Below are 14,336 nucleotides of genomic sequence, written 5' to 3'. Positions count from 1 at the left end.
CAGCCAATCTTTTTTTTCAGTGTATAATTTATTAATTAAACATACATTTTTTGAAGATTAAAAACATAATATGTGTATTGTAGTTTTATCTTTTTTTTTTAACGTTAGGAGTCAGAGATCATATTAATATATTCTGTAAAACTAAGCTCCGAAGAGCCTTACTTTGTAAGACACAAGATAGACTACTCAAATTCCAGGTTGCGTATGTGCATATACATATCTGTAGTAATTCGGTCTCGCCGAGACGAGACCGAAATCTCGTATCGGTCTCGATTTGGTCTCGAAATTTTCAGTCTCGTTTCGATATCGACTTGGTCTCGACAATGACAATTTCGTCTCGATCTCGATTTCGAGTCGAGACTCTCGGTCTCGATAATCATAATAAGTGTTTTTTTCAATTTCTTCTATGATCTATGCGATTAAACTTTTAAACTTAAATTATTCACTATATATTTTATGAATTAATTAAATTTTTTAACTATTTTATTAATTTGTGTACTAGTAATTTAAATTTTTTGAAAAATAAATGAATATATCTGGTTTAAAGGATATTTTTTTAATGATTTAATTATTTTCTAAAGCATCATTAGTTATTAGAAAATATAGGAATAGATTCAACGAAACATCGGCACGTATAATTTTGTGCATAAATTCTTGGCTGACTTGTAGTCTCAAAGAATAATTTCTGAACATTAATGTATTGTAATAATAACTAATGATGTCCTATAAGTAATTTTTGTTAAAGATTTTAATTCTTAATTTTTTGTATAAAAAATGTCAATACACAGTTTAAGACTTATTAAATATCTATATAGCAATATATATATATATCTATATAAAAAGTTTATATATAATATAAATATCTATATAAAAAATTTAAGACTATATAAATATCTTACGCGTTGAAAAATGTATCTTATATATTACAAAATTCGAGAGTCTCGACGAGACTCTCGGTATCGTCGAGACTCTCGATATACAAAGTTTTGTATCGGTCTCGAATTCGGACTTAAGTCTCGTCTCGGTCTCGTCTCGGTCTCGTCTCGGTCTCGTCTCGGTCTTGTCTTGGTCTCGTCTCGGTCTCATCTCGGTCTCGGTATCGATACCGAGACTAGTCTCTGTTATCGTTCGAAACACTATATATCTGCGACATCGTAAGCCTTGTATCCTTCAAACTTACACACATATATCAAATAAGGAAAGCTGCTTGAACCTATTTTGTCGACGTAGCCTCAGAGATTACATTTTCTTGATGGAAAAATATATTGCCAAAAATATGTCAGCCAATACACAGTAAAAAAATTTGTGTATTTGTGTTGGAAACGGTCCACTCACGTTTGTGTTAACAGTTTGTGTTGAATTTTTTAACATATTCGAGTGTTAATTTAACATAATGTGTAACATAATTCTTAGTGTCAAAATGACACAATTTATGAGTAAGTGAACAAGTAACATAAAAATAATGTGTTTTAAAACGTAAATTCTAAGACAAATGAATGAAACATGTGTTAATTTAACATATCATAAATGTTAATTTTCCGAAAAAAAAAATGTTCCCACGGTATGTTTACAAACTGTATCGATGTTATCTTTCTTTGCATTTATTCTCTTATATAATATTTGTGTTACTTTCTAACATATTCATCTTGTGTAAAATTAACTCAAAAATTTGAGTGGACCGTTTGGGACATACGATTTATGTTAAATTCAACACATTTTTTCCAACTGTGTACATATTCCGTATAGACTTTTAAAAATTCTGATCGTGTTTGTGTGCTAGGATATGAAAGGCACGCAAGTACAATAAATCCCTATCGTATGAAAAATGAGATATTAAATTTTAAACTTGCTTACTTCCTTGTTTCTCAGTTGTTTTAGTATCATCTCTCTTATTTATTTTAACATAAAACAAAGATAGTGAAATAATTTTTTTTCAAGAGACAGTCATTTTCAAGAAGTAAATATAATATAAAATGCGCAACCGGTACCAATGATATTCTTTTTTCTTGGAAAAATAGCTATGTGTCTCTGAGAAAACTAATATATTGTATGACACGGAAAAAACTTTTAGAAATACGCAAGAATATTCGTCTCATATTGTTAGTAGAGATTATTAAGTTTCCACTTTTCATAATTTCTAATTTAATTTTATCATTAAAATTACAATTAAATCTGTGCAATATATTTGAAGAGAAATTAATTATTAAAGATAATTTTCATTTCTTTTTTGCTATTTATACGAAAAGCGATCAAAATTTTTGCGATCGTAAGCTAATAAACGAAATTTTATTACAACGCGATTTTACTCTTAAATATAAATTTTCTTATTGTAGAATAATTTACGGTTTTTTTTTTACAAAATAGGTATTCTAATCACAATTTTATTATTTATTTCATCAGTATTCTTTTTTCCTGTTTTTTTTTCTGTCCTTGATAAAATAAGGTATTGAGCTTTATTCTAAATAAACGAGCTACATTTCTCAATGTCGCGTCGTTTACCACAATCTATATGGTCTTCCTTATGCTATTATTTACATTGTTTCCTTATTTTTTTCGTTTATATTGATACTATATTAAGACTTGTTAAAAAAAGACATTTAACAATTTGAGATAAAGGATTTATTTTGACATTTAAAAAAATACTATATTTGTAACTGTGGCATATTTTTTCAAGAGTGAAGAGAAACTCTTGCAATTGCTTGTTACTAGAGGTCATCCCTTAACTAATATGTCTTACTTTAGTAACGCTTTTAGTCTTCTTCTCTGGATAGAAAAAAAGTTATCGTGATGGTTCATAGTCGTCGTGGTAGAAATCAATTTCTTAAAGAAATTGACTCGTGCTCTTTCTACGATGACCGATTCAGTTACACAAAGACGCTATCTATCCACGTGCCGGATCGTTACTTTTTATTGAAACTATAATGTTCTGGTTTCAAGTGGTTTTAAGATCTTACGACCACATTTAACAACGACAGTTTTTACAACCTGAAGACTTACAATGTATAATCGCAACATCTCTTCTTGTCAATCTTATTTAAAAATTTTGAAGGAATTGATTTGACCATTTTTTTTAATGGCTCGGTACGAAACACAGGTTTGCACAATAAAATGAGCTCACAAATTTTTTTTAAATATTATATGAACAGAGTTTTATGGAACACGGAACGGATAAATGCTTTGTAAGCTACTTGCAGAATACATTATTTTGAAACTTTAAGTTTGTATCCCCAGAGAGAGAGATGGCTATTCACTTGTGAAAGTAGCGAGATTGAATGAGGTATTAAAGATCTTACTAGCTTTGCATTTCTGACAAAAGCTCGTTTCCTATTTATTTCTTTGTTTAAAAGATTTCGCTAAGCTTTGAGTCTTTGAATCATTGACAACCTATTTATTGAAATTAAATCATACCTTCTTAGTTAGTTAATATTTTTCGATATATTTAGAATATATACAAATAAATGTACATTATACATATAAGACATATACGAAGAAAATGTTAAAATATTAATTATTCTACATCTGTTAGCAACGTTATTAATAGTAGAAATAGCATTAGTCGACATAATAATCTGCTTAAATTACAATATAGTTTATATAAAGGAGTTCTATCTTTTTTAACCCTTCGTGATCACACTTGAGAATTTTATATTGGTCACACAGGGATCAAAATTACTCCAATATTTTAATTGATTGCCGTATTTACAGCTTTTGTTCTTTAAAATCACAAAAATTACTGAACATACTTTAAACATTATAGAATATGAAAATGGTGCTTTTTTTAAACAGTTTTTAATTTTAATATATTTAAAAAAATCGCAAAGGCTGACGTCCAAGGAACAACATGCAGTTGAAGGATACAAAAAGGGTATTTTAAACTTCGGATAAATAGCAGTTTAAATCCTATTTTAAAAAAAGACCTTAGAAATATAAAGCCTCACACCTTTCTAGGTCCCCTGGACCCAAGTGACCACGAAGGGTTAAAAGAAAATTTTGCGACGTCCATTATATTTATAAAAAGGACACATAGGTATGATCTTTTCATATTTATGGATACATAATATCATGTGAATATTTATAAGCGATGAGGGAAATGTAGAACTTTACGATATGTACTTCAATGGGACGGATCTTTTAAATAAATTGATCATTGGTTTCGCCTTCCGTGCGACATGACAGTACATCAAGCTAAAATATATGATCGCGATAGTGCTGAATATTTTTTCGGGAAGTGAATCTCACGTGCGAATGATCAATTAAATTACGATTGAATTACTTTATCGAGTTTCAATTCCACGTCCATGTACGCGAAGTGCTCGAGTTAATTTTATTTGGAACTAGGATATATAAGTCTGTTGCTTTGGAGCGCCGACTATACGCTCGTGTGTGACGTGTGAAAGTGACTCTTGGAAAAAATTAATCCTAACAAACGAGGGATCGATCTCGTAATAACCTAAAAGCATCCATGCGGTGCGTGATATCGATATCGTATATATCGTGTTATCGTTAATCGACATAGATTTGGAGGGTGTTTCACATGTCCACGGCGAGATAGAATGCATTCCGCAAATAGATTCGACTCATTTCTATTTTCCCTCTTTTGAAAAGACTTCTTTTATTAAAACGTATTATAGTTCTGAAACCATTGTTAATCGACATAGAGGTTTAGAGGATTTTCCACATGTCCAGCTAGACAGAATATGTTCCGCAATAGATTCAATTCATTTCTCTCTTCCCTCTTTTTGGAAAACTTCTTTTATTAAAAAACGCAATTCTAAAGCCATTGTGCGATTCGTATCTAGTTTCAGACTTTGAAAGAATATGTACATTGTGTAAACTGACATGTGAATACGTATTTTCGTTGTGTTATTAGAAAAAATACATAGACTAAAAGTCGCCCGATTTTGATAGATCGTTGACATAAATAATATATTTTTTGCATTGCATCAAACACAATAAAACGTTCGAAAACAAAAGAAAGGGTAGATGGAAAAGAAAACTAGTGTTACTCGTTTTTGTTTACTCGAACAATAGTGGAAAGAATTTCAGTGGGCAAATGGAAAATCGTCGTATTGCGGGTAGCGTATATGTATGTCGAGAAAGCCGATCTACCAGTGAGAAGAATAAAAAAAAACGAACGAAAATCCGAAGTGTGAACAATCGAACAAAAATACGTGGTGCGATGCGCTTTTAAAGGTGCTGCATCGGAATGACGGAAAGTCTTTTGTTCTTATTTAAACCTGTCTTGATGATACATCAGCTGCTGATATTTAATGGTTGTCGGTATAACTGATTTCCCGTTTATTAATAAAACAAATACCTGGAAATATGACTATCATATAGGAAATAATTGGTAATAGTTTGAGATCGTTTTATAAATCGTTTTGTACTCCAATTCGTTCAATTAAAATTAAATAATAAAATAAAAATTTTTTTTCATCTCATAAAAGAACAATTGATGAAAAGGATGATATATTACAATTAATTGTCAATATATTAAATGTTTCGAGAGGAAATTTATCTGTCGACTTTTAATTGATCAAGCATTGATTAAATGGCGATTGAATAATTCATAGCTAAAATGAAATAAATCTGTAATTTTATAAGGTTTATTTTACGTATGATTTTCTCATAGGAATTGATCTTGAGCTGCTCTCTTTAGCAATGCTTTGATTGCTATTGTAATATTGCAATAGATGTTCGTTAATCAATAACTATTTGGGAACAACTTCCAAAATGAATGTTAAGTTTAATTTGCGATATTGTATAGACTGACACACCTTCGGTGAGTTTCGAGAGATTTCGTACAAGCGTTCCGACTTTAACTATGACTAGTCTCTATGCAACTTGAACACACGTTTGTTTCTGATCGCTTTGTCATCTTCACAGGCATTGACTAAACCTGCAAGTTTAGTTCAATGCGGCTCAAGCCTGACAATAAAACATAGATAAGTGAAATAATCTTCGCATGTTTTATCTGTCTATCGATTGTTCTCATAGAATATTTTAAGTTAATTTAAATTCTTTTTCTATCTTTTTCTGAAACAAACAGAAAACAATAGACAATTGATCAAGTTTAATTAATGTTTATACAAGATCTGTGCGAGTAAAATACGAAATTAAAAGAGAAATTGAAAAACTAAGAAGAAAGGGAGAGATTTCTTTAAAGTTTTTACATCTACTTCAGCTTTAACTTCTCTGATTGCGGCTTAGATGGACTGACGAGTTCCATTGAACTAAATCGTGTATAAGATCCGTGTTATATTTGATGCAATTACGAAGATCTATTAATAACGGATATAATTAAGAAGATCTATTAATAAAATACAACATAATTTACTCACTTCGTTGTTATTCCGTCATTGTCTGATGCCTCACAGTCCTCCTCTTCCTCTTTTAGGATTTGTTGCACTCTCACACACACACACAATATTCGTTGAAACACGGTTAATTATAACGCGTACTAATTATCAGAATAGAATAATTGCACAAATTTACATGGCACTCCCGACGTTAGTTGCACGCGACGCACTTTATTATTCATACATCGCGATGGCAGAATAACGGGAAGAATACGAAGGTCTTTACGTTATCACTATGATCTGTTTGAGTTGTGAATCTTCCAAATTAGTACACCGACCTAAATCTCGCAGATAATTTATTGGAAATCTTTAATAATTTATACCAATGATGCATATAATATATAATTTATACCAATGATGCATAGACGTTATAAAAACAAAACATTCCATGATATTAGTATTCCAACCGTCCCGAGGGGGTAATCACTAGTTGAAATATTGTCCCACAGATTACATGATTTCATATGATTACAAATAATTTTTTTCACTACATGAAGTCATTTGGTAAAATATACGATTTTATTTAATATTATATAATTGTTTGTATAAAATATTATGTTATATTATATTATATTACATTATATTATATTACAATATAACAATGATTTCAATGGTTGCGTAGGGTAAAGTTGCCGGAAATCGCACACTTCGCTTAAAAATTCAAATATTGTATATATTTATATACTTTCTTACGGGTTATTTGAGAACTACATAGTACTGTAATGCTATTCTATTATACTCGTGACATGAAGTGTAACAGGAGTGCTGTTATTTACATAAATAAAAAAATCGTGATAGCGTTGCTATTTTTCAACGTATTTCATATATAGAAAATATAAGTTAAATAATCTAAGTCTTGACCATTTATCGTGATTAAAATATTATTAAAATAATTAAATTAATAGAATTAAAATTTGCTTTACATATTATTTTTTATAGATAAAATAAATAAAAGTTTAAAAAATGCTCTAGTTTCCTAAATCGCACCATGACGTAATTTTCTAAATTGCACCAGAATCTAACTTCTTAAATCGCACGTTATCTAATATTAATTTTCAAAAAATTAACATTTATGATGTGTTAAATTAACACATATTTCATTCATTTGTCTTAGAATTTACTCTCTAAATCTGAATTAGCGGATAATCACTGATATCAGTGCCAAGTATGCCACAGTAATCAGTGGATTAAATGTGAGATTCCTAACCTAGCTAATCTTTATTATGTGATCTGACTTTATAACCTTGTTTTAGTGCTTAAATTTAATGAATATGATATTGGAAGATTGAAATTAACATGCAAATATATCAGTATTTTATTTATAAAATGCTCTCTCTCTCTCTCTCTCTCTCTCTCAAACATTTTTTCTTTTTTAGTTGAACTTCACTGATTATCAGTGCCAAGTATGCCTCTGGGTAATTAGTGACTATCCACTGATTCAGATTTAGAGAACAAAGAGCAGAATATTTGGAGTCTTCCGAGTGTCTTTCATGATCCTATTTTGAATAGTAATGCGACAATATACATAGAGGCTTTTACCCATTCGCTCGACTTTTACCGTCCGAATGATAATACGGCGATCTTGTGTACGCTGCAAAAACAAACATCAAGACCGCGCCGTGCTGGTTAATTTATTGCTGAAATATTGAATGTTTTATAACACAGATTCGCGCTAAATATTCTATTCCTCAAATCAATTTCGATAAATGAACTGTTATTATATGTCTCGCGCTTTATTTTGTGAACTTATTAACGTCGCCTAAGATAACACTTAATTCCGTTTGATTGAGAGAGCGGTTTAGAAAGAAAATACTGTTATTTGAGTCTTAATTGAACTTGCTCAAATTTGATTAAAAATATATATTACTGGCAAATTTTAACTGTTTATTATTACTGTTTTAACTATTAAATTGTTGTTTCAATATTTATTTGTTAAAACAATAAGATTAATTCCAAATTTTCAACTAAACTCTTCAACAAAAACGCTCATAAATACAGACCTAACATCTATGCTATCTGTCTTTGGACAACAAAGTTTATACAGTGAGTGCAAAAAGTATTCGTACAAAGAAAATATTTTTTTAAAAAACTTCATTTTTAAAAAGTAAATACGTATTATCCAGCGAGAAATGAGTCATCTAATTGATATCGAATCGGTATAGATACGATAATTTCAACATCAATTTGATGTTGATTCAATGTTTAATTGACGATCATTTCTTGTTGGGTAATTAGCAATTTATTCATAAAGAATAAAATAGACTGTATGTTTCTTAAAATTATATATATTAAAAAATGTGTATTAATTATAGAAAATATATCATCTAAAAAATAAGCAAAAATTAAAAATTGTATTGTTTGGATGTTCAAAAAGTATTCGTACAGTTGAGAAATTTGGCTTTTAAAATCAGGAATACATGCGAAGCTCGTTTATTTATGTTAGAACAGAATGTACTCATTGATAAAATTGCTAATTAATGTTTATTTTCTACAAATAAGACTTTTTTTATAACAAATTTCTTTGTACGAATACTTTTTGCTTTCATTGTATGTGTTTTTAAATAACTACGGTTTTATACAAAACAACCTCTGTCTCATCCTTAAATATGCGGCAGCACTGAGAGGTAATATCTGGTGTAATTCGCAAATATGCAGTACAAGTCCTGCCATATCACCTTTACAGGTACATGCTTTTACTGCACGATTGTATGACCTTAGTTAGATCTAGGATTCGCATTACTGCAGTCTTATTACAGTTACGTAATAATCATTTAAACTTCACAACGGTTATGTTATTACGGTTATATAATAGTGACGTCTAAATATCGGCAAAACCATAAAAGCGAAAATATAAAATTAACTTGAAATTTTTAATAATTTATTTAGTTATTATTAAAAATCGTAAAATCGACTAATGTCAAAACTATTGTGTTAAATTCATCAAATGATAAAATAAGTTTAAAAAATAAAATATTTATAATTGGCACCAAATTATTATTAATAGACACCCGCTTTGATCACTCATTTTCAATTAGATAATTTACAATTTTATGCGTTATCATACATTTTCCCAGTGATATTTTAGAAAACCTAACAAGAATCTTGTATTACACATTTCATTAAAACAGCACCATGTAGAAAATATATCTATCAAGAAAATGAAGTAAACAATTATATTATACTCAACTAACCTCCATTGTTGGAATTTTCAGAGAGATACATATATCTTCTTTAAAACGCACGAGAAGATATAGAAGCGTGTTCTGAATGAACTAAATTCAAAAGTTAAAAGTAATAGTAATTAATCACGTTTGTGTTAAAAATAATAAAAATTTCGTTTGTTTAACACTCAACATTATAAATGATCATTTTTACGTGATGTATGTTAAATCGACTTTCATCGTAATTTATTAGCGATTTTATTTTAGTTCATTGTAAAAAAAAGCAGAAAAGACGAAAAGATAGCAAAGAAAGAGGAAGATTTAAAAATGATCTTTATGTGTCTTATCTTGCTTTATTATATTTTTATTAAAATATTACAAGTGAATAATAATTTATATTAATTATTATAATTATATTGTGTAAATAACTTGGTACATTTTTGGAATAACGAATTACTACTCGTTGTATTATAATTATAAGGGATCTTTGTTTCGAGAAAATCGTAATGTGCAATTACAAGGCACTCTATTCAATAGATTTCATTTAATACTATTATAATGAATAGAATTCATATATTAGTGATTAAATGGCAAGAAGCAAAGTAAGTTTAAACATAATATACTCTATTCGTTCGTGGTTTCAAGGCATAATAAATATCAAAGAAACACCGAATGGCGCATAGGCGTGTGGCATTCTATCATTCAATTAAATTTTATGACGTAGGATGAAAGAGCTGGGTAAATGAGGGAAGCAAAGTAAAGTGACCAACAGAAAATGATAGGATGTCAACAAAGGTGTGACAACGCGGACTAAGCAAAACACTATATTTATCGTAGGGTTTTATGGTTCAGAACAGTGTTGATGCTGTGTAAATAATAGCGCCCTGATTTGGTGACGTCGGGAACACCATGTTTTCGAGTTCCGCTCGATCCTTTGTGCTATTTTGACAAAGATATGTTCGGAGAGCCTCGACGAATTGCTGAACTCCATTTTTATCAATAATAGCTACGATGCAACCGCCCCAACTGTATTACGAAAATAACGATTTCATTTTCATTGTAATAAAAGTGACAAATAATGTGTGAAATTAATATATAACAAAATATTGAATAAATAATTAATATAAATTTAATATAATATTATGTGATAAGTTCCTCGTCATAAAAAGCACTTTGTATCTGGTACAGCAGAAAATTAAATTTAAATATAATTTATATTTTCTCGTCGTGTGTGAATATTATAATATTTTAGATTGATGTAATAATATACTCACCCTGCTCCTGTGAGTCGAGCGCCGAATGCACCGCAAAATATGGCTCTTTCGACGAGCGCATCTACGCTAGGATGGCTGCACTCGTACAATTTATAGAGACTGGCGTGGCTCTTCGACATCAGGTTGCCTAGATGTTGAAGCTTCTCGTGTTCCATTATGCTGCCTTCCTCATTTATACGGCGGAACGCGAGCACTCTGCCAGCCTCTGCGGTGTAAAAGCAGCGGTGCAGTTAATCGAGGTGAGTTTACTGACCACCGTGATAATGAACCATCGCGCTTTTCGACGTGATGATGATTCAATGTAACATTTAACAGATATTTGCAGAGTGTTTAATGTAACGCTAATCGATTTGACATTAATTAATATGTGCGCATTATCGTAGTATTTGCTATTAGAAGACATTATATTAAAATAGAAGGGAAAAATTAAATAATACAAATTTCAAACGTGAACGTCATTTTTTTGTATATTAATTATTTTCTGCAATATTTAAGGCTTCATATGTATTTGAAAATGAATTATGCAAAGATGAAATAGGCTATATATTCATGACAAATTAATAGTGCATAAAAATAAATATGATTTAATTTTTCTCAAAACAAGAAGTTTTTGGGGGCATATATTTTATAAGTCCATTCTACCAATTGCAAATGTTTTATTGAAAAAAGTATTTTTATTCAAAGATAATCTGACAGCATTTTGTGTGTTTCTTTTTGTTTCTGACGTCACAATCTGAAGTAATAGTGAGGGGTGAACAGGAACCTGAAGTTTAGAGAATTCGGACCTTTCAAATCTTTAGAAGTTACAATCGACATACGTCTACAAAATAATTTATAGCTTCATAGAACATAGTAATGCTTGTACATACATATATACACATAATTGATTTACCGGTACACTTTCATGCACAAAACTAGGAGATGCTATAACTTCTGAGATTGCAACTTTTCACGCTACTTTTACGGTGTTGATGGTAATATCGAGAGATAAGATCGAAACTACTTAACTACTTTAATAATTCAGTTAATGCGACGAAACGAAATTCAATTCCTAACTTTTTAATAAATCTTTAAACTTTATTTTAATGAGCATGAAATTCAGAGAAATGTAACGCATTTGCTTGCGTGGCAAAATTAAGAATATATTGGCGCATAAAAACAGGGAAGGGTTAAGCTCACTTGATTTATCGGATTTAAAATAGCGTTTGGCGATTTACCAGCGCATGAAAATTGATGCTTTTACCTTGAAAAACGTGCAGAGCCCGTTGCTGCAGTTTGAACGTTTGCGAGATATTAAAGGAACTGACGAGAGACGTTTTCTTCAATCGTTCGTAATCCGTACCGAGGCTCTCGCAAATCTACGAGAAAAATTTATATTCCATCGGTAATTGTCCTTTGATTTACCATTAATAATAAGACATTCACCCGATATCAAGTTTAACACGAATGAATTGTACGAAACTTTTTTTCATCATCTTTTTTAGCACGATGTATAAAGTTTCCTTTTTTGTGAGAGATGCGCTTCTTTAATAATCTTTAAGAAGATCTATACTCTCCGTTGAGAAACTGTATAAAAGAAAAATATCTTCCTTTTTATTTATTGCGTTACAATGTGTACCTCATCAAGAGTATACGGCTCTTCATGTAGTTCTGTCATTACTACAGTAACCATATCGTCCAAATCTAAAGCGAGCCTCTCCTGAATGTCGATTAATCTTTGAACACGCTCCCAATTCATATTTCCTTTCTTGGCTATCATCTAAATAGAAAAGACAGATTTCATTACTCAATTGAGGGAAAGATGTAATATCGTGGTGTAATATCGTGAATAAATTATTGTGTATTTTTATGAAATCTATATTTTTCCTCATATATTATTAAGTTGATTCAAGAATACATAATTTTTAAGAGGAAGTAAAAGCGAAAGAAATCGAATTAGGGAAGCTAAAAGTTATAAAATGTCTTGAATAAGTGCAAAGCGCATCAATCAATGTCTATATTGAAAAAGCAACGAGCGTGAAACGTAATTGGGAAAAGAATCTTATTCTTAGATAATTTTTTGTGTTTATTTTTACGAATATTTAAAGGATTTGAAACATTTTAAGAGAAAGTAAATTAAATAGAGGTGTATAATTGCATCGTAATCTAAATTGATATTTGAAAATATGTAATATAGTATTAAAAATGTATTATAGTTACGACGAAAATCCTTTTCTTGAAAGATACATATTATTATAAAAAAAATATAAATACCTGTGCGGCCAATCGACATTCCGCAACTCTGAGGTTGTAGTCGGCGGTTGAGGCTTTATTGTGATATGCTTGACTATGTGCTATTACGAACACTGCATTTTCTGGCAATGTTACATCAGTTGCACGCAGGGGATTAAACTCTATCAACTTAGCCGTACCTTTACGAACAAATAACATCGCGAAAAAACGATATATTTAAAAATTTTTAATATAAGAGATATCTAGAATTTGTCTATATATGTGTGTGTATAGTTTTGTGATCAAACAGTTTTGGGGATCACCATACATAGATTAATATCCACGAGAAATATTTTTTCTAATTATTTAATTTTTAAAGGTATATCTTATAAAATTTGATTATGATTTCATTTTATATGAGAAAAACAAGGAAGAATCAAGTGAAACCAGCAAAAATAGATGAATAAATAACAATATTTTATTTATATAAATTATAATGAAAGTCAGAATTACCTGCTTTCCCAAGAAAAGCGATAGCTTGGTCCATTCCGCCACCTTGAGTGCCGATATGTCTCTCTGCTCGAGCACTGATAGTTGCCAATTCATGTTTTGATAATTGATGCTATAATATACAAATAACTTATACTATTATCACAAATAATAATATTTGTGATAACGATTATAATTTCTATTGATAGTTTGTTAAAACAAGATAATAATCTGAATAATAAATATATTTATAATTTAAAATAACAGAGTCTGCGAAATAAATTTAAGATGAAAATTGTCAAACTAAAGAAATAAAAAATCTAAGCTTTATAGAAAGCTGAAAGGTGTATATATATATATATATACAGGGTGTTTCCAAATTAAATCGCAAAACTTCGGGAGCGTGTAGAGGAGTAAAAAACTAAGAAAAAAAGTCCTATAGACATATGCTCGTTTTTGCTCCGTTTCAGAGAAATCGAAAAAAAATGTTTACATTTCTTGCCATATCTAGCACCGACATATTTGATTACATTTTCCACTTTCTGTTATGAATTTGTCAGTCGCTCTTTGAAAGCCTTTAACAGTAGATGAATTTTGTCTTTTGCAATATGCCGCGTACGTATTCTAATAGTGAATATGCTGATATGGTTTTTGTATACGGTTTCTGCAACGGTAATGCTTTAAAGGCGGTGCGAGAATATGCACGACGATTTCCAAACAGAAGAGTGCCAAACCGAAGAGTGTTTATGTTGACATTTAATAGATTGCGAGAGACTGGATCATTTTCAATTCGACAAGAAAACAACCGATTTCAAGCAGCGTTACGAAGAGATTTGCAGGCA

General features: G+C 30.1%; 1 protein-coding gene across 2 annotated transcripts in view; it reads right to left on the bottom strand.

The window, feature by feature from the left end:
* Positions 1-4,101: 4,101 nt before the first annotated feature.
* Positions 4,102-14,336, bottom strand: part of Galk (N-acetylgalactosamine kinase) — an 18,451-nt gene continuing 8,216 nt past the window's right edge. The window contains exons 5-11 of one of the 2 annotated variants that reach the window (XM_018457592.1): positions 13,519-13,627; positions 13,048-13,205; positions 12,413-12,553; positions 12,038-12,152; positions 10,795-10,999; positions 10,344-10,546; positions 4,102-4,112 (exon numbers count right to left, since the gene is read on the bottom strand). In XM_018457592.1, the coding sequence (XP_018313094.1) occupies positions 10,369-10,546; positions 10,795-10,999; positions 12,038-12,152; positions 12,413-12,553; positions 13,048-13,205; positions 13,519-13,627 (906 nt within the window). In that variant the 3' untranslated portion in view covers positions 4,102-4,112; positions 10,344-10,368. Of the gene's footprint in view, positions 4,113-9,957; positions 10,547-10,794; positions 11,000-12,037; positions 12,153-12,412; positions 12,554-13,047; positions 13,206-13,518; positions 13,628-14,336 lie in introns of those variants that run through there. The other variant, XM_018457591.1, reaches the window with a different exon arrangement.

Source organism: Mycetomoellerius zeteki, unplaced genomic scaffold (genome assembly GCF_001594055.1).
Source record: "Mycetomoellerius zeteki isolate Tzet28-1 unplaced genomic scaffold, Tzet1.0 scaffold64, whole genome shotgun sequence".
Taxonomy (NCBI): Eukaryota; Metazoa; Arthropoda; class Insecta; order Hymenoptera; family Formicidae; genus Mycetomoellerius; species Mycetomoellerius zeteki.
The sequence above is the reverse complement of the archived record's forward strand: the minus strand, read 5'-3'. Positions and strand labels throughout refer to the sequence as shown.